The sequence below is a fragment of the Xyrauchen texanus genome, chromosome 13 (genome assembly GCF_025860055.1).
Source record: "Xyrauchen texanus isolate HMW12.3.18 chromosome 13, RBS_HiC_50CHRs, whole genome shotgun sequence".
Classification (NCBI taxonomy): Eukaryota; Metazoa; Chordata; class Actinopteri; order Cypriniformes; family Catostomidae; genus Xyrauchen; species Xyrauchen texanus.
This window is the reverse complement of record NC_068288.1, coordinates 561750-583930: the sequence shown is the minus strand read 5'-3', so window position 1 is coordinate 583930 and position 22181 is coordinate 561750. Positions and strand designations below refer to the sequence as shown.

Below are 22181 nucleotides of genomic sequence, written 5' to 3'. Positions count from 1 at the left end.
TCTTGTATTGTGGGGGGTTCAGGAAGCAACCAGCGCCTTGTGAGTGCCTTTTTACCCGCCGTCGTTAAAATACAAAATAAATATTCATCAGGCCTTCTTGCCTGGAAATCAGCATATCCTAAAAAATAATGTGGAAAACTGCAAAGGCAGGACAGTGTTAAATATGCTTTCCAATGCTTTATGAAGCTTTGGTTTTATCACTGGGCACTCCCAGAATATTTGCCAGTGGTTGGCTTCTCTAGATCTGCACTGTCTCCAACATTTGGTATTACATACATCAAACCACTCATCATTTGATATGAGAAAATTACCTTCTTTTTCCCATTTTTCTTTAATGTATTCGGTAGAGTGGGATTTTTTTTTTTTATCCTAAGTGCTTTATAAAATGTAGATATAACACCTTTATTTGGATCTTCTTTGTATCCACCTATAAATATCCTTAGTATTGGGTCATCAAGGTCTGTTTTATTTTTAATGTTATGTTCAAAATGATTACGTATTTGAAGATATCTATAAAAATCAGATTTCTAAAGGCAATATTCTTTCTTCAAGATTTCAAAATCTTTTAAGTGTCCCTTTTTTTAAGGGAGTAGAATGTTGTTATTCCTTTTGTAACCCAGGATTTAAATCTATGATCCATTATATTAGGCTTGAATTCAGGATCATTATTTGTAGTTTATGAATCAGATTATATTCTTCTCTTATCATATTCCAGATTTTTAATTGGGCTTTTATCCATGGGTTTTGCACCTTATCTATAAATCTTCCCAAATTTGTATATGCTAATATTGCGTAAAATGGGGGATCATTCATTATTGAAAGTTCAGTATCTTTCCACCTTGCATGATATGTTGGATTACATATATTAATTAATGGTTTAGTTTGAGCTGAATAAAAATAATCCCTCAAATTAGGTAATGCCAATCCTCCTTCCTCCTCTGGGAGCTGTAGAGTTTTGAATTTGACCCTGGGTTTTTTTCCTTGCCAAATAAATCTGGAAATTATTTTGTTCAATTCAGATAATTGTTTTGAGGAAACTTCTACAGGGAGTGCTTGAAATAAGTAAAGATATCATGGAAGGATATTCATCTTTACAGAGTCAATTCGATGACTGAGGCTAATGAAAGAGATGGAGTTCCATCTATGTATGTCTCTTTTTATTTTTGTTAAGAGAGGGTGAACATTTATCTCCGCCAATGTTGGAATTTCTTTCGGTAGATGTATTCCTAAATATTTCAGTGAATTCTGGTCCCAATTAAGGTGGAATTTCTCTCTGTGTTTTGGAGTATAATTGTCAAAATTAGCGTTTTTTGTATGATTAGATTGTATCCTGCATATCTACCAAATATTTCTAGGAGGTTCATTATTTCAGGAAATGAGCTATCGGGTTTACTTAAATCAATACATCAGCGTACAATGCCAATTTGTGGTCTTCTCCATTTATGCAAATGCCTTTGATGCTTTCAGACTGCCTTATCCACTGTGCGAGAGGTTCTATATAAAGCGCAGTGAGTATTGGTGAGATCGGACTCCCCTGTCTTGATCCATGTTCTAAGACAATGGAGTCCAAGAGATACCCGTTTATTTTAATCCGGGCTGATGGTTTATTATATAGTGTACTGATACCCCTAGCAAAATTTTCGTGCATGCCAAATCTTTCAAGAAATTTATATAAGAAAGGCCAACTCACCGAGTCAAACGCCTTCTCCGCATCCAAACTGATTACGAGGGCTTCAAGTTTGTCCTGTTGGATGTGATTTAATATGTGCAATGACCATCTAATATTATCGTGAGCTTGTCTTTGAGAAATAAACCCTGTCTGATCATTATGTATAAGCTGGGGGAGAATCCTTTCTAATTTCTTGTCAAGGATGGCTGTGTATAATTTGTAATCGACGTTCAAACCGAAATTTGTCTATATGAACTGCATTCTAATTTGTCTTTTCCCTCTTTTGGGATAACCGATATCACTGCCTCTCTCCATGACGGAGGCATGTTAGCCTCCATTAACAATGTATTGCAAGCCCGAAGGAGGCTTGGTTTCAATTCGGGTCGAAAAGTCTTGTACCACTCTGATGGGAAGCCATCAGGGCCAGGAGACTTATTTGCCTTGAGCCTGGAGATGGCGCTGTTTAACTCGATCTCAGTTATTGGAGCTGTTAATGATTGATTTTGTTCCCCTGATATAACTGGTAGGTTGAGAGAATCAAGGAGCTTTCCGATTAGTTGCTCATCCTCCAAGCGTGGTTGTGTGTACAGTAATTTGTAGTACTTTTTAAGAGTTTTGTATTTCATCTTGTTTTTATTGTATGGTTTTAGAATCTGGGTCCCTTATTTTATATATTGTATTATCCGCTTGTTTTTTTTGTAGCTTCCTTTCCAAAATGTTTGTTGATTTTTGAGCCCGATTCATAGTATTTTTGTTTTGTAAATATCTTTTTTTCAATTTCCTGTGAATACAGTATATTTCTTTTCTAATTTTCTTTATTTTTGTCATCAGATTTGGTTTTTGTTCCCTTTTATGTTGTGTCTCAAGGTCTTTTAGTTCACTATTGAGACTCATTAGTCTTAATTTCTTTTCTTTCTTTTCATAGGCGCAAAAGGATATAACTCTCCCCCTAATGACTGCTTTTAAGGCATCCCATACTGTAGCTGAGTTAACTTCCCCATTATCATTTTCTTAAAGAAACATTTTTTATGTCTTCCCTTATTTGAGTTTGAAATTGTAGGTTATCTAGGATGCTTGTATATAGCCTCCACAGTGTTCTTCCCGGGTTATCATAAATATGTAAAGTACAAGAGAGAGGTGCATGATCAGACAAGTCAATTGATCAAATGTCGCAGCTATGTATTCTATGGCGGTCTCTCTTTAGTAAAAATAAATAGTCTATCCTTGAATATACATCGTGAGGGCATGAATAAAACGTGTAATCACGGCCTGATGGGTAGTGATCTCTCCAAAGATCTAATATGCTCAGTTCTGTCATTAGAACGTTAATTTTTCTATGTAATGATGTGGTGGTTGAATTTTTTGATGAATCAAATTTTGGGTTGAGACGAATGTTGCAGTCTCCACCACATATAACAATTCCTGTGGCTCCTATCATTAAATTTAATATTTTCCTGTAAAAAGCTAAATCACTTCCAGGGGGGAAATAAATGTTAAGTGTCATAAAGGTGTCATCTATTTTCCCTGTGACTATTATATATATCTTCCTTCCTTGTCTGAGACCTCTGAAAGATGTTCGTATGATACTTTTTGTGATATTAAGATTGCTACACCTTCTATGGCCTGACTTATAAGATGAGTAATATACCCTTGAAAATCCCATTCTCCTTAGTTTTTCATGCTCTGATGCAGTGAGATGTGTCTCTTGTAGAAACACAATCTGTGCATTTTCCCTCTTCATTTTTAACAGTATTTGACTTCTCTTAGCTGGGTTCAAAATCCCATTCACATTGAATGAAATAATTTTTAGAGCTTGCTTATTCATTGTCTTCTACATTGGTCAACACAATTGGAACTTTTGCTGGTGTCTCTACCAATATTAAATGTGTACACTAAGAATACCTCTCCCATATAACAAACATTTAACGTGAACCAAGCTGTAACAATTTTAAACAGAACGCCACCGTAACAAATAAGAACAGTCGTTTCCGATGTTGAAGCTAGTTTCAAAAGAGCCTTGTGGGGCTTTTGTAAGTTCAAAGCTTCCGTAAGGGGAAATCCCACATTGTAATGGAAGTGGGGAGCTACGATATCGCATGCTAGTCTAAATAAAGATGTAGATAGTTTAGAAAAGACAATAAATAAATAAATAAAAAATAAAGCAAGGAAAACTCGGCAATTAACAAGTCCCGACTCGATTAAATAGATAATAGTACTGTAGGATTTACATAACTGTATACAGTTACTTGGCAGTCCTCTGGCCAAATAGCCAAGATAGCGCGTAGCAGTGGGTATCAAATAAAACATATCTGCATTTCCGATTGGGGTGTTAAAAACGTCGGACTCCTTTCGTGGGGGATCATTTTCTGAATTTCTGGAGTTTTTCTTTATATTGAGAGTGGGGGGTTCCTGGATTGTGTGTTGCTGTCCGCTGTGTCAGATTCCTTATCTCCACCTCGGTCGCGCCATCTCCCCGCTACCTGCCAAGTAGATAGGAGCCCGATCTCCTCCTGATCCGCAGTAGTGGAGCACTTCACCACAGTGACTGAAAATCCTTGTGAAGCCATGTCTCTCGTTGCCTCTGTAGCATCCTGGTATAATCGTGTGCCGTCATCGTAGAAGACGCGCATCCTTGACGGATAAGATGTCTGGAACATTATTTGTTTTTCTTTTAACGCTTTCTTGGCTTCTGCATATTCTCCGCGTTTCTTAAGAACTTCTCGAGGGAAGTCATGGTCAACGTAGAAGCGGACATCATTGCAAAACACTTATTTTTTTCTGCCAGGCTCTCCTGAGCACCACCTCTTTCGACCGATAGCTCCCAAATTTAACAACTATAGAACGTGGCTTTACCTGCGGAGTATTGGGCTTCGGTGCTAATGCCTGGTGTGCTCTTTCAATTCCAAGCGCTCTGTCACAGGGTAAGTCCAGTGCGCTTTTCAACAAATTGTCCAGAAATCCAACCATATCGGTGCCGCCTTTATCTTCGGGTATTCCATAAATCCTTAAATTGTCTCTGAGTGCACGGCCCTCCTGATCTATCAGCCTGGCTTCCAGTTTAGCCTGACGCTGTGTTAGCTGCTTGATTAGCGTTGATGCTGCTTGAAGTATGATCTCCGTTTCTTCAATTCTCACCTCTGCCTCATCTAGTCTGTCATTTGTTCTCTTCATTTCTTGCTTAATGTCGGAGAGCTGTGTCTTATTGTCCCTTCTGAACTCTTAATTCGTTGAGAATACATCGCAAGCTAACTTCGCAGCTATCTTCACAATGAGGAGATGAACTCGGAGAGATACTTCGGCTATCTTGCATCACATTAGGGATGGGCGATATGGCCTAAAATCCATATTGCGATATACATTGCAGCCTCTTGCGATAACGATATATATTGCGATATATAAATTATAATAGGACCATTTCAGAACAGGTTACATAGACCCTAAGGAAAGCCAAACTGCTCTTTTTTTCTTTTTTTTTAAGAAAGAAAGAATTGTATGTAGTTTTGAGAATATTTATTGTGCAAAACTGTAATCATACAACAATGTTGCAGATAAATACAATTCAAGGACACTAGCTGCAGACTTTAACAAAGAAAAAGCTTAAAGTATTGGGTTTCTTAAAAGGCACTACACTTATAAATGCCACACAAGTGTCAAACTGGTGTCTTTTTAGTTAAGGAACAGACACTGTACTGAAAATACTTTCAGTATTAGGCAAAGAAAATTATTTTATGTAATGCACAGATACTTTAAATAAAAACATATTTCAAACAAAGTTTCTTACCTGCAGCCTAATGTAACGCATTTGGTTTTAAACATTTTGTTCTCTTAATGAAATGAAAACTGGTGTCTTGTTAATAAAGGAACGGATACTGTGAATTAGGGAAATACTTCCAGTATTTGGCATGGCTATTTTAAATAAAGAAAATTATTCCAAGTGTAGTGCACAAATACTTAATAAATAAAGAAAACATAATAAAGTGCAAAATGAAAGCACAATCTTTTTTTTTAAATAAAAAAAAAAAGACTTCCAGTATAAGGCAAATATACGTCAACTAAAGAAAATGTTTCAAGTACAAAAGTTTCCTTTAAAGTAGTGCCATGCCAAAGAGAGTAAAAAGTGCTAAACAGCACAGAAGGCACCAAATGTAGTTTGTTATTTTCTTAAAGGAAGCAAAAGATGCAAAGACCTGAAAAACTGGTGTCTTCTCAGTTAAAAAAGCAACCCAACAACGAACCTTAAAATCGGGCACTCACACTGAGATTTTGTGTTTACACCATTTGTCAGGTCCTAAAGATTATTCGCCAGGAACACAAGCTTGTCCACAGTCTCTGGCTTCAACAGAGAGCGGTGGCATGTAACAATGTTGCCACCAATGCTAAATGCCCTTTCTGAAGGGGCACTTGTGGCCGGGACACAGAGATATTTCTGGGCCAGTCTTGCCACCCTTGGAAAATTTGCTTGGTACAGCCGCCACCAGTCCAGTGGGTCAGTCTGTCCATCAACCTGCATTGTCTGCAGGTAACTTTTTAGCTCCACTTCGATGGCCTCTCTGTCAGCGAGAGCGGCTGTGCCATCGGAGGCCTTTTTGAAAAAGCTTCCCAGGCTCCGTTTCACCCTCTTGGATTGCCTCTCAACAGCTACTTCAGCAGCTTCAGCACCATCAGCTGCTGCTTCTGTGCTTGTGTGTGGCTCTGAGACCGTTGCAGCTTGCACCTCCAATAGTGACAGAATTTCTGCTACCGCTCTGGTCTTGATGAACTCCTGGTGGTCATCAGATATATATGTATCTTTAAACCGTGGGTCGACCAAGGAGGCCATATCCAGCAGGTTGACCGTTCCTGGGTCTGAGTACTTCTCGTTTAAGTACTCTAGGATTACTCTTTTCATGTCCTTGGTCAGCTCTGTGTCATCATCAGCTGCAGCAAGAACAGTGTTGTTAAAAAGATGGAGAACAGGTTTGATGTACGACACACTGACATACTGTTCTCCAGACAGCGCGTCTGTGAATTCCAGCAGTGGGCTGAGGGTCTTGCTTATAGATTCCAAGACATCTGTATCTTGCCAAGTGGGTACCAGGTGTCTGGTTTTCCTGTTTGCTTTCAGTACCTGTGATAGGGCCTTCTCTTGTTCAAGCACCCGCTGGATCATCATCTGGCGTGACCCCCACCTTGTTGGTGTTTCTGTGATGAGCCGATGAAAGGGAAGATGGTGCTCTGCCTGGGCTTTCTTCAACTCTTTTCTTCTTTTCCAAGAGTGTGAAAAGGCACTCACAATCTTCTTGCATAAGGCAACAGCACGGTCAATTCGGGGGTCTTTCACACTTTTTTCTGTTGATGAATTTGTAAGATATTATTAGTTAATTTCATCTATAATCATCATCATATCTCTCTCTCTCTCTCTCTCTCTACTACAAGCACAAACGCATGCACGCACACGTACACACACACACACACACACACACACACACTGAAATGCTTGATTAGGATTGAATGAACATCACTTAACACAAATGCAACATTAAAATAGCATTGGCAACTAAACAGAGGCAAATTCTACATCTCTAAACACAAATGAAAAATTACTATGCAGTAATATAGGCAAATATTAGTGTAATGTTAAAATATTATCATTATAATTATGCACTATTATATTAATATGATGTTTAATATATTATCATATTTATTAAAATATTAATATTATGCACAAAATGTTTTAACCTACCGATGGCGAGGTGCAGCCTGTGTCCGAAGCATTGCAGCCTGGTCCAATCGTCCAGAGACGCTGCCTTGACCACGTTCGTTCCATTATCAGTAGTGATGCACACTTGCCGTTCTTCTTTAAAACTCCATGACTCAAGCGCGTCCTTGAGTCCTTGTGCTATCTCCTCGGCCGTATGTTCAGCGGGGAAGTACGACGTCTGCAAACACCGGCTGCCAAGATTCCAATCGTCCGTTATATAGTGAATGGTAAGGCTGATGAAAGGCTCCATGGTACGACTCGACCACAGGTCCGTTGTATTGGCAAAGTATTTCAAGTCAAACAGCTCTTTTTCAACCTTTTCGCGGAGCTCTGCATACAGTGTTGGCATCTCTGTTTCTGTAAAGTATTTGCGGCTTGGCACCTCGTATCGTGGATCAATAGCTCTGATCATGGCTTTAAAGCCACGTCTCTCTACCGTGTGAAAAGGGACCATGTCCTTACACAAGTAAACAATTATGGCCCTGGTAATTTCAATCCATCGCGGGCTCTTCCTACTGTAAGGAGTACCTTTTGAAAATGACTGTTGGATGGAGGTCTGAATCAGTTCCTGTTTTTTCTGTCCTGCGTTCTTCGGACTGAATCTTGGGGTTGGCTGCAATGCCTGGCAATGCTGGTATTCAGTGACATGTTTCGTTTTGAGGTGGTAGAACAGATTACTCGTGTTACCTCTCTTCGCCGGAACTGTTGCCCCACACACTCTACATAGTATAGTTTGCTGCTGCTCGTCGGACGGCTTAAATCCAAACCAATTCCAAATAATTGATGTTGCACCGGTCTTTTTCACCAGCTCTTCCATTTCGCTTTCAGCCATGTTTATTCAAGATGACGAGTAACGTTACAGTGATGCGTTCCAGCCGGTTGCAGCTCGCGGCTCTAAATTTCACGGGTAGATTGCGTCATCACGCATTATCGCGATAGTGCAAGAGAATTAAAATCTCTATCGTAGGCCAATTTTATATCGTTTATATTGCATATCGTTTATATCGCCCATTACTACATCACATCAGAGTCATTTTCTATCACATTCATCATTGTCCTACTTCTGGTAGTAACCCCTTTCTCCATTATTTCATAAAACATTCACCGTGGTTCACAGATCTAAGGTTTTTGGGGTTATTTCATAAAACCGTCGGAGAGGTCATCCTCTTGGTGGTGGGACCGGAATTCGTTGATATTCTAAATTTTATGATTATTTGAATGGCTTTACAGTGTAAAAATCATAAAATGCATACATACAATAATATGGTACCACACACGTTTTTATAGGCATAAAATGCAACACAATTTTCAGACAATATGCAAATGGGGGTCCCTGCAAAGTCTCTCTATATACCATGGGGTCCTTGGCCTGAAAATGGTTGAAGACCACTGCTATAGACCATTTCAAGACAGTTTAAGAAAGTGATGACTTTTTGTTCCTTGAACATTCCTGCTAGTTTTCAAACTCCAACTTTGTTCCGGACAGGAAAAATCAACCTCAGAAGGGCAATTTGAAGGCATAACAGTCATGATAGTCATGCTCTTCAAACTTAATTTCCAGTAAAAATGACTTCTAAAAGGGAATTCTGCATTACCCTAATTTTTTATCCCCACACCTTTTAGCCATTCAATGCTCTCACAGTGGATAGTAAGTCTTTGAGGGGAATAGAGCAAAGGGATGATCACTTCTGAATGGAATGTATCCTCATTCAAAACAAACAGCGGAAGGCATTACGTTCATAGTGACTTTAACACTATAACTTTACTAATGCTACCATAATTGTCCTAAAATGTCATTAATAAAATGTGGACTATGTTGTTTGGTGGCTGAATGCTCCATGGATGCCTGGAACTAATGGATATTCAAGTGCTTAGATCTCAGAAAAAGCAACGACAAATGGACGCATGAATCACTTCAGTGAAGCGAGATGAATGTATACGTGCATTACTAACAACTGTAGTGCACACATTATATCTGATAGGTGAATGAAATTTATACCAACTAATCAGAAGTTTGAGAGGCAGAACTCTAAAAGAGACAATCAATCACTACCATTATAAAGAATGAAGCTGTGCAATTAATTTACTATTGCGTTTTGTCATTGAGCAGCCGTTTTTATCCTAAACGACTTAAAATTAGGAACACAGATTTGTCAAGTTTGTCCTAGAGATCCAAAATTTGCTATTTGGTTGTTCATGCTCATCCATTTTCCTATGTATGGTTCATAGGACTGCCATAAACTCCTATGGTGGAATATTGTGTATTAGCCCCTAATTGGGCTGCATTATGTCCATGTGACCCTGATCAGATCAGATGGATTTTTAGGGATGTATGGACAGGAAGTCCAGTATCCAGCTGTTTTAGCCTGGAGTTTCACATCAAGCTTGGAAGGCAATATGGTGTTGAATGCTGTCAACAAACAGCCTTCTCGCATATGTGTTCCTTTTTTCCAGGTGGGAGAGAGCAGTGTGTAGTGTAGGTGCAATGGCATCATCAGTGGAGTGGTTGTTGCAGTAAGCAAACTGCAGAGAGTCCAGTGAATCAGGCAGCACAGCAGATGTAATCTCTGATTAGCCTCTCAAAGCATTTGCTGATGATGGGGGTCAGCGCAACAGGACATTTAAGCAAATTATTTTTGTACAGGCACATTGGTGGACATTTTGAAGCATGTGGGGACCACAGACAAGGAGAGGGAAAGGTTGAAAATGTCCATAAAAACACCAGTCAGTTGGTTTGCGCGCACACTGACACTGCCAGGAAAGCCGTCTGGAGCTTTGGCCGCAAGAGCTCTCTCCTCGATCCAAAATGGTGCTATTTTTGTTAAATAACCCGACTTTTGCGGCACATAGATATCGGATTAATCGGTGTTCATGTTTACCATCGCCAGACACTGATCAAATATAGGATTCATGCAACAACCAAGCTGCATGATGACCTGCAGGAGGCGCTACGCAAACTCTGCTTGCTGCGGAGACCAGTCCTCTGCGACGCCTGATGCCGGTGGCCAGGGGAGAGGATGTCTTAAGTGGTGTGCGAGGAAGCGGAAACGCGGCAAGAGGGCGGGGGTCCATGCTAGGCTAAAAACAAACTCTAGCCGGCCAGCTCTCCCGTCCATCCTGCTCTCAAATATTTGCTCCCTGGACAATAAACTGGACTACCTCCGACTCCAGCAGGCTACGCAACGTGACTTGAGAGGCTGCTGCGTCTTTTTTTTCACGGAGACGTGGCTGAGCGACAGAGTTCCGGACGCCGCCATTCAGCTAGACGGGCTCGCCTCGTTTTGTACCGACAGAAATGCAGCTCTGTGCGGTAAGGCTTGCGGTGGTGCTTGTGTGTTTACATCAACACGGAATGGTGCAATAACTCTATGCTAGTCTCTAGCTACTGCTCATCGCTGGTGGAGCTTGTGACTGTTGGATGCAGACCTTTTTATTTTACATGGGAATTCACCACTGTTATCATAACCAGAGTTTACATTCCCCCCCAGCACTAATGCTAAGGAAGCGCTCTGTGAACTGTATGGGGCTATGAGCGAACTGCTGCACGGCTGAGAAGATCATCGGTGTCTCTCTTCCCACCATTAAAGACATTTACAAAAAACACTGCACACAAACTCTTCACCCTCCTGCCATCTGGCAAGAGGTACCAAAGTATTCAGGCCCTCACGGCCAGACTGTGTAACAGCTTCTTCCCCCAATCAGACTCCTCAATACTCAGAGACTGGTTTGATACACACACACACGTTCTGAGTTGCACTTTAATTTTGTCACTTTATAACTGGCTGCTACCTCAATAACTGCTATGTCCATAGAACACTATCTCATAGTATGTTATGTTTACATTTGTCATTTTTAGAAACTGTCATCTTTTGCACTACTGTGTACTGGTCGGCGCTGCACTGTCTCTTACTGTGTCTATTGTCCTGTTCATTGTTAGTAATTTATTGTACTGTCCCGTACTTTTTGCACACGTTTGCACGTGCGCTTTATAAAGGTATGCTATTTAGTCTGTGTAGTCTCATGTGGTTTTGGGTTTGTCCTATGTTGTTTTATGTAGCACAATGGTCCTGGAGGAACGTTGTCTCGTTTCGCTGTGTACTATACTAACTGTATATGGTAGAAATTACTATAAAACTATAAAAACCACTTGACTTGATGAAATTAATTCCCTTCTACATGCTTCTAGAGTGGTGTTGAACTGTCCTTCAATCTTGTCCCTGTACTGGCGTTTGGCTGATCTGAGGCGGGCATAACTGGCTTGTTTATGCTCCCCTGTTTTCCCGGAATTAAAAGCGGAGGTCTGCTCATTAAGTGCCGCACAAACATCGCTATTAATCCACGGTTTCAGGTTACCGTAATTTCCGGACTATAAGCCGCAACTTTTTTCCCACGCTTTGAACCTCGCGGCTTATACAATGATGCGGCTAATATATGGATTTTTCCCGCTTTCAAATGTTATAAAAAAAAATGTAAAAAAAAAAAAAAACATTCTGTGACGTGCTCAGTTTTTTGGCGGCGTGAAGCTTTCATTAGACCAATGAAATTGCCGAACAGGTTAAGGTCAAAACAACTTTTTTTGTTTACTGTTTAGATTAAATCGAGCGCGCTCAAACTTCCCATCATTCTGATTACGGTAGTAATTTTGTCACCCTCACCGTGGCAAAGACATGGAGAAATGCATATGATGATGCTTTCAAGTTGAAGGCGATTGATCTGGCTGTTGGAAAAGGAAATAGAGCTGCTGCACGGGAGCTTGGTCTTAATGAGTCGATGATAAGACGTTGGAAACAGCAGCGTGAGGAATTGACTCAGTGCAAAAAGACAACTAAATCTGAGGCTATTCAACTCCGACACCGAAGGAGATGACTTCAGTGGTTTCAGTGCACAGGACGAGGAAGATAGTGACCAATGACTTTCTTGGTAGGCTACTGTTTACTGCAAATGTTTTATTACAAGCCGTGTGTGGCAGCGGGGGCGTGGTCAAGTGCCCGTCCGGGAGAGAAAAGCTGTAAGGGCGCTTACACCTGCGCTAAATTCTGTCTAATTTCAAGTGCCCTGCTTCACGTGTCCTTCTTGGGAAAACTGTCACACGGGCACCAGTGTGACAGTTTTCAGCAGGGCACTTGACGTTCCAGGTAAGGCTTTTAATGGCCACAGCAATGTTTACAATCAATTTTATAAAGTTTCTCAATTCTTCTATGCGCCAACACTAGACTGACGTGTGTCACTCTTTCAGCTCTGTGGCTGCTGCCTTTTTATGCCGCTCTCCCCATGCTTACTGAAATTAGACACCGGTGTTATACATAATTTAGCTCAGGTGTAAGCGCCCTTACCGCTTTTCTCTCCCGGACGGGCGCTTGACCACGCCCCCGCTGTCACACCGTGTTTCGTTAAAGCCTATTTATTTTTGTTACAAGCCGTGTTTCGTTAAAGCCTGAGTAAAGTTAATTTGTTTCAATGTACCGGTAGGCACCTGTGGCTTATAGACAGGTGCGGCTTATTTATGTTCAAAATAATATTTTATTTAAAAATCAGTGGGTGCGGCTTATATTCAGGTGCGCTCAATAGTCCGGAAATTACGGTAGGTTATATCCATATTGTTTTGTTTGGCACTACATCACTTCCTGATGAAACACGTTACGGTATCAGTGTAGACCTCGATGTTGTCATCAGAGGCGGTCCGGAACGTCTCCAAGTCCAATCGATCAAAACAGTCCTGTAGCATAGAATCTGACTGGTCTGACCAGCACTAGATCGGTCTGAGGGCGGGTGCTTCCTGTTTCAGTTTCTGCCTGTAAGCGTGCTGAAGGAGAATGGAAGAGTGGTCCGATTTGCCAAATAGTGGGCATGCGAGGGATTTGTTACCGTACCGGAAGGTTCAAAACCCGGTCCCCTCGTGTCTTGGCATCTGATGTGTTGTAAGTATTTTGGTGCGATTAACTTGAAGTTGGCCTTGTTAAAGTTCCCGGTCACAATGAACGCAGCCTCAGGTTGTGCGGTTTCCTGCTTGCTTCTACTCCCATATAGTTCCTTGAGTGCCCGGTCTGTGTCGGCTTGTGGGGGAATGTACACAGCTGTGATAATGACCTCTGTGTCGACCATTCAGTCTACAGAGGGAATTCACAGAAGCATGAGAAATTCCAGATCAGAAGAGCAGAAAGACTTAATAGAATGTACGTTCCTCTGATAACACTAGGATTTGTTGATCATAAAACATACACCACCACCTCTGCTTTTACCTGAGAGGTCTTTCACTCTGTCCGCTCTGTGCACTGAGAATCCCAAGGGTTCGATGGCTGAGTCTGGAATCATACAGTACTGTCTTGTCATATGTCCTTTAACTGGAATAACTGTATTGTACACACTACTGTAGTACAAGCATCTATTAGCAGTGATTGAGAATCTAGCATGGCGTTACAAATTAAACATTAGCAACAACTGCTACTTTCATTTAAATGCTGGCTTGCATGAGCTCTGTTCAGTGGTGTGTTTGTTCTTTTCTGCAGGCTTACACTGCATATCTGACCGGAATGGTTCAGTTTGAAATGCAGGAATGGAAATCTGCCATGGAGGCCTTCAACAAGTGCAAGTGAGTGTTTTCTGTCATTGTCTTTCAGTCTTTATTTGTTAATCCACTGATTCTTGTGATAAGGGACAAAACATTATTTAAATCTTGATTTTAATACTAAATTAATTTGTATATTTTTGTAGACAAATGTCTCCGCTAACCAACAATGTAAACCATTGACATTTCACTTCATAACTTGCATGCAACTCTGTCAGACACACTTAAAAGCCTGCTATTTTAATCTGATTCATCTAACAAGAGTGTGAAGTCTTCGCTGATTAATAGTAGTGTTCAGTAAAGGAGTTAAGTGATCAAAGGCATTGTCTAAATTTTTTTTCTTCTGTTTTCACTATTCTGAAAATTCTACAATTTAATATTTTTCCATCTTAACCTTGTGTTGTATGTACACTGGAGCTAGTTTGTTTTTTTTCCTCAGTTGAAGCTTCCTCTATAACCTAAACTAAAATGCCACAATTATTGTTATAGCATCCCACAATTCTTAAAAATAAATTATCCCAATAGGGTAATGGAGTTGACCTGTTGAAGCTGTGCAGAAACTTAAACATTGTTTGTTTAAAATACTTACCAGACCACATGTTCTACTGTTGCATCCACAGTGAGCAGGAAGTGGGAAGGGTATACTTAGTTATAGCTGTCCATGATATTGTCTGATTTATTCAGGATTATAAAAAAATCTGAGGTGATACAAAGTGAGGATACAACTTTGTTTTTTATAGAAAATATTGTTTGAAATAGTGCTGGGCGATATTGTAAAAAAAAATTATATCTACATTTTTATCAAACTTATGGACTATTCATGATTCGATTTTTTTTTTTTTTTTTTTTTTTTTCAACTTTTAAATGTACTCCCAACATTATTTAAATTGCATGTTCTTTATTTGAATGCAAGGCAACCTAAGAGGGGGCTAGCCAGGTTATTTTCAGTTTAGTTTGCGTCTACACTGTGTTTTAGGTACCATGATGGTGGGGTGGCTTTTAATGGTGTTCAAAGCCATAGTAACTTGCGCTGCATGGCAAACCTGCTCAGTGCCAGGTTTTGTTTTGGTTTACAGATCGTAATCAAATGGGGGAAGTTGTCAACAGAGTGTAAATGTAAAATAAATACAAATTTAATAAACCCAGATGTTCCAAATTATAGAATAAAATAAGAAAACTGCAAAATACTTTAACTAGTATAGGTATTCATTTGATCTTATCAAAGTCTATCTAGAAAGTTATCTAGAAATAAATATCTGTCAATTATCAAGTTTATCTAGAAAGTACTCATTGTATATCAAACTATTTGTGTTTATATTCATAAACCCCTGCAGATAGAGGCGTGTCCTCTAGCGGTTCAATTCAACAATTCAAAAGCAATTGAACTCGCGAAGTTTGTCAAAATGATCGCTTGCCAAATCTTGGCTGTAGGTGCTGAACACTTGAAACGCATCACAGAACAAAGCAATATTCAGCGATCTAACTGGATCATGGTAAAAGGAGTGGCGGTTGTTTGATTCTCCCATATATAGCCTATCCTTATGATTTGAAATTAAGCGCCCGTAACTGTCATGTAACTGAAACTTTATTATGGGTGAAAAGAAAGGAGACAATTCATCAACATGGGCATGCCAAGGCAAGTTAGGGTCTTAAGCCTGTTTATACGTGCTGGGAATATTACCACAGTCTCCGTGTTGTAAACGTGTCCCGTTAATTTATGAGCGTGCCACAAGTGCATACAAGCGCTGTGAATTTTTTTTTTTCTTCCTTTTTCAGCCTTTGGTGGATTTACAACATATCAAACTATATCATTTGCAATGTTTTATGCAAAATCTCTTTCTCTATTAAAAACGCAAATACAAATTAATCTGAAAAACAGCCCAGTCCTAATTTAAAGTTTACTTTTGCATTGTTTGACATTTTACAGATCCCTACCTTTTATTTGGTATTTATATTTATTAATTTATTGCATTTTAAAAGAAAAAGTGCTTTGTTTGGCACATTAACATTCTGACCTCTTTCTGAGGACAGATTAATTTGCATGTGCTTCCAAGTATAGTGCATGCAGTTAAAAACAATTCTAATTAAATTTGTAATAAGTAATGAACTCTGAGTATACACTTTCATTAGGTTGATCTTTTTCAGTATTTTATTATTATGAATTAATTTTATTTTTAACAAAGAGGGCTTTTATGTGTAGGGCATGTTTTTGTCCCTTATCTCAAGAATCAGTGTATCATTATGCATTTGGTGAATATTGTTTAGTTTTATTGTTGATTTACCTTTTCTGCTCAACTGGTAGAGCATGGCACAATGGAAAGGTCATGGGTCTGATTCCATGGGAAAGTGCATACAGATAAAATGTATACTTGGAACAGAATGCAGGTGTCTCAATATGTCTTTTTAAAAGTTGAAATTCTTTTAACTTGACATGGCATCATAAAAATGCAGTGCTATCACAATGCTCTCATGTGTCCATGTAGTGCATGGTTACTTAAAAATAAATATTCCAAAATGGCACAGACAGATATAAACATTCAGCTAAATTAAAGTTGCTTTAATAAATGTTAATAAAAATGCTCTTGAGGTCTAGTTTCTTAAGGGCGTTTTACAGAGCTGTAGCTTGTTTGATTTGTTATTAAACACATTTTTGGGTTTTCTTTCACAAGGTAACATTCTAAAACAGAACAAAATGTTCTTGTTAAAAGTCAAATGTGAGCAAACTGTCCCCTCATTGGTCAGAATATTTGTGCGCTGTTCCAGAATTTAGCTTGTTCATTGATATACCAGTTAATGATGTAGGCCTACCTGTAAAATGTGTCAACCCATACAAATGTTTGAGTATTGTTTGTCGTGGTTATGCAAAACTCTGCTACATGGTAAAATGTGGTAAATCCCCCTGTGTAAAATGTACATCATAGTTATTTTCATCCGCCAATTAGTTTGCATTATTTCTGCATTGAAAAGTGCCTGTTCTCACTGACACAGCTCCCTCTCTTGCACACACAAACAAACAAACACTCATAAAAACAGCAGGTGTGAAGCCAAGTAAAGATGGTTTTTATCTCTCAAAAAGTTGCTTATGCCATCGTACATGTCTGTTCTGCCGCTGACCAAAAGAAGCGATCATATAAAAATGACGACAGGAATTGTTAAAGTGCACCTATTATGGTTTTTAATCGTGCCTGATTTTGTTTTAAAGGTCTCGTACGATATATTTACATGCATCCAAGGTCAAAAAACACTTTAATTTGCTCATAATTTAAATTGCAGCATTACCTATTTTTTTTCTTCCCAGTGTCAAAAACAACTCGTTCAATTATCCCTTGCATTCATTCTAAACTCCTCCTCTCAGTATGCCTACTGTGCTATGATTGGTCATATGTCCCAGTCTGTTGTGATTGGTCTACCGCTTTGTGTATTGTTTGAGGGTGGGTAAAAACTGTTCATGAGCAGATGAAAACCAGAAGCCAGTTTTGTTACCAAATTACGTAGGTTAGTTCAGGAAGTCTGTAATTACTAACGACTCGTTTCAGGTGTTCAGAATCTGCTCAAGATTCTCAAGTCAGAATCTTGTCAATAACTGCATTTGTCGTGCACTTTGAATTTTGAAACATTGTAGACTTATTCACAAACAGCTATATAACACACTTCATGAAAGGTAATATTTGAAAACCCATACTAGGTTCTCTTTAAACAACTCCTATTTTAAACTCTGAAACTTTGGTAACTTTTGAAACTTTAAACTTTCGTTTGTTGGTCGGATTGCATTCTTACCACAATCAAACTTCTCCAGAGTTTTTGCAATCGGACCGAGACTACCTTGTCCAGGTTGTCTCAGACCGATTGGGTTGGTGCTGATATGAGTGTGATTATCATGATTATATATGCCTAAATTAACTGAACTAAGGTAGAAAACGCACCATGCTCTGAAACAAATGCTCCCAACAAGCCAGGTTTAAAAACAACCTTAATTAACTGGTTGGATAATTAAGATTTTATTTTCTCTTCTTGATAGTTACATTGGTAAAGAAAGAAAAACAAATCTGCCAAGAATGTTAATGTTCCCCTCTTACTCGTTTGATTTTCTTGCATATTTGGTATAGTTGACTTTCTATTTGTATTAGGACCATATATGAGAAACTGGCAAGTGCTTTTACTGAGGAACAAGCAGTTCTTTATCATCAGAGAGTGGAGGAGATCTCTCCTAACATCCGATACTGTGCATATAACATTGGTGAGAAATGTTCACAGAGTTCTCCCTCTTAGTTATCATTCTTATCTTGTTAAAACCACTCCCACTTTACTAAAAACCTCTGTTTGTTTCTAGGTGACCAGAATGCTATAAATGACCTCATGCAGATGAGGCTGAGTGCAGGAGGAGGGGGTGGTATGATGGCAGAGAAATTGGAGGTGAGGAGTCATGCTATCACATGCTTGTTTATTTGCTTAAAAGTGCTGGTGTTGGTGGCTGATATATTTTAAGCTTAAACAGAATCTTGGAACCAAGATTTCTCTTTTAGTCCAGGGGCCTATACCATGAAGCTGGTTTTGGTGGATAGCCAGGTTATTTTCAGTTTAGTTTGCGTCTATCCTGGGTTTTAGGTACCATGATGGTGATGTGGCTTTTACTGGTGTTCAAAGCCATAGTTTTTATTCCAAATGAACACTACGTTTATTTATTTAATTCTCTTTTTTTTAGTCCACAGGTAGGTTTCACTTAACCACCATCACCGTTCATCTCACTCAACTACCCACGGCACGATGTGCAGTATCCTATAGTGTATAAGCACCGTATTCAATAGTGTATAGCACTTTGTGCCGAGGTGAACATAGTAGAGTAGAAATAACATTTTAACAATAGTAACTTGTGCTGCATGGCAAACCTGCTCAGTGCCAGGTTTTGTTCTGGGTTACAGATCGCAATCAAATGCTGAACCAATCAACTGTGATTAAACTGACATCTCTGACGAAATGACGCCACTCCCTCATGTCTCAAAGCACACTTTACAGACACTTTATGATTTAATTATTTTTTTCAGATTCAAACTTTTAATTCAAAACATAATAAAATATAAATGCACAGAAACAACTTTTAACCCCTTTAACCACCCATTGATTCCCCCTCCCAATTCCCAAATCCCCCCCCAACAAACAACATAGTGGTCAAAGCCTGGGTAAAATACACACAATATAAACACACATAAAATATTGAGAATTAAAATACAACAATAAACAAATAATGAGAGAAAAGAAAAAAGGTAAAGTTCCACAAAGGAACAAATTCCTTGGCTCCAGAAAATTACGTCAGTGATTACAACACAGGAAAAACACTTATTTAAACAAAAACCTTTAGTTTAGCAGCGATAATGAAAATGGACTCAACTTCCAATAAATCAAAGGTGGCAAACAAATAAGCACTGCTTTTCAGCAGATGGCAAATGGCCAACACACAGACAGCATTTCAGCTGGGTTTCTCCTTAAATTCCCCTGTCACTCCTCACTGAAACACAAGACAGGTGTTAACCCTCTGTTGTCTGAGGGTGTTTTGGGCCCTGGAGAAGTTGACATGCCTTGACATTTGTGCTTTTTTCATTTGCTTAAAAACACATTAATGGCTATAGTCTGATAACACTGTATTCAACACAAACTGGGCTACAATAGTATGTGAGCAACATGTGTGTACATGTTTGTATTTTTGAAAAAATAACGTTTATGTATGGTTTTTGAAAAAACAATGTTAAGCCATTGAAATAAGGCCATATAACACATACTAAACATTTGTCCACATGCCTTTTGAGGGATGTGGACAAATGGATCTTGTAGCCTATATTTTTTGCTACAAAATGATGTGGAAACCATCCTGATCACTCATTCATACAAAACAATATAGTAATTTAACTTTTGTAAGACACTTTTAGTGTTACAGTATCTCACAAAAGTGAGTACACCCCTCAAATTTTTGTAAATATTTGATTATATCTATTCATGTGACAACACTGGAGAAATAACACACTGCTACAATGTAGTGAGTGTACAGCTTTAACAGTGTAAATTTGCTGTCCCCTCAAAATAACTCAACACACAGCCATTAATGTCTAAACCGCTGGCAACAAAAGTGAGTACACCCCTAAGTGAAAATGTCCAAATTGGGCCCAAAGTGTCAATATTTTGTGTGGCCACTATTATTTTCCAGCACTGCTTTAACCCTCTTGGGCATGGAGTTCACCAGAGCTTCACAAGTTGCCACTCATGCTCTGCTTCAGTATGTCACAGTACATGTTGGCATTCATGGTTCCCTCAATGAACTGTAGCTCCCCAGTGCCGGCAGCACTCATGCACCCCCAGACCATGACACTCCCACCACCATTCTTGACTGTAGGCGAGACACACTTGTCTTTGTACTCCTCACCTAGTTTCCACTACACACGCTTGACACCATCTGAACCAAATACGTTTTTCTTGGTCTCATCAGACTACAGGACATGGTTCCAGTAATCCATGTCCTTAGTCTGCTTGTCTGCAGCAAACTGTTTGCGTTTCTTGTGCATCATCTTTAGAAGAGGCTTCCTTCTGGGATGACAGCCATGCAGACCAATTTGATGCAGTGTGTGGCGTATGGTCTGAGCACTGACAGGCTGACACCCCCCCCACCCCTTCAACCTCTGCAGCAATGCTGGCAGCACTCATACGTCTATTCCCCAAGGACAACCTCTGGATATGACGCTGAGCACGTGCACTCAACTTCTTTGGTCGACCATGGCGAGCCCTGTTCTGAGTGGAACCTGTCCTTTTAAACCACTGTATGGTCTTGGCCACCGTGCTGCAGCTCAGTGTCAGGGTTTTGGCAATATTCTTAAAGCCTAGGCCATCTTTATGTAGAGCCAACAATTCTTTTTTCAGATCCTCAGAGTTCTTTGCCATGAGGTATCATGTTGAACTTCCAGTGACCAGTATGAGGGAGTGTGAGAGCGATGACATCAAATTTAAAACACCTGCTCCCTATTCACACCTGAGACCTTGTAACACTAACGAGTCACATGACACCGGGGAGGGAAAATGGCTAATTGGGCCCAATTTGGACATTTTAATTTAGGGGTGTACTCACCCCTAAACTTTTGTTGCCAGAGGTTTAGACATTAATGGCTGTGTGTAAATTTACACTGTTATACAAGTTGTATACTCACTATTTTACATTGTAGCAAAGTTTCATTTCTTCAGTGTTGTCACATGAAAAGATATAATCAAATATTTACACTTTTGTGAGATACTGTAGAAAGGTCATATGCGAGGAGGTGTGAATGATCATGAATATTGATTGTAATTCACACCTGAGGAGACAAAAGACCCTTCCCCTGGGCCTATCAATGAGGAATGTGACAGAAAGAGAATGAATATGAGGAGACTTAATGATCAAAAACAAGTTTTAAGTTAAAAAGTAATCTGACTATACATTTTCTTTACATAAGACTTTACTTAATTTTAGACCTACACTACCATTTAAAAAAGTCTCTTCTGCTCACCGAGACTGCATTTATTTGATCCAAAATACAGTAAAAACATTGTGTGAACTCATTTTACAATTTAAAAGAACAGTTTTCTATTTGAATATATTGTAAAATGCAATTTGTGATCAAAGCCGAATTTTCAGCATCATTACTGCAGTCTTCAGTGTCACATGGTCCTTCAGAAATCATTATAAGATGGTGATTTTCTAATATGGGCATATTTAAAGTGCATTTTACTCATTTAACCTGAACAAATATTTGCAAGCACAAGCTTTGAAGATAATTGGGCAGCATAAACACTAGTTAAAATATAATCTAAACATTCATATTTTAATATCATATTACATATCATATTTATATCATACAGCATACAATTTAAATACCTGCTTTAGCTGAAACAGCATTTAAATGCAACTAAAACTTGCTTATTAGGACGTATTTCAATACTCTGAATCCTGGCTGGCAAGTCTGGAAACAGTCCCGCTAGTAAAATATGTACATGTTTATATAAAATAGCATGTCAGCTAATGAAAACTAAATGACTGACTTGTCCGAAATTGTATCCTCAGCTTGATCAAGTCTCTCTTCAAAATACAAACATTCATCGGAGTACTGATCTTCTGAGGAAAATGTTAACTCTTCGTCACTGTCCAGGAGTTTTCTCACTTGTGTATCGTGCTGTCTTCCAAACGTGCCAAT

General features: G+C 39.2%; 1 protein-coding gene across 1 annotated transcript in view; it reads left to right on the top strand.

The window, feature by feature from the left end:
- Positions 1-22181, top strand: part of srp68 (signal recognition particle 68) — a 102832-nt gene that overhangs the window by 18018 nt on the left and 62633 nt on the right. The window contains exons 5-7 of the mRNA XM_052140407.1: positions 13916-13998; positions 18102-18211; positions 18305-18387. Of these exons, the coding sequence (XP_051996367.1) occupies positions 13916-13998; positions 18102-18211; positions 18305-18387 (276 nt within the window). The remainder of the gene's footprint in view (positions 1-13915; positions 13999-18101; positions 18212-18304; positions 18388-22181) is intronic.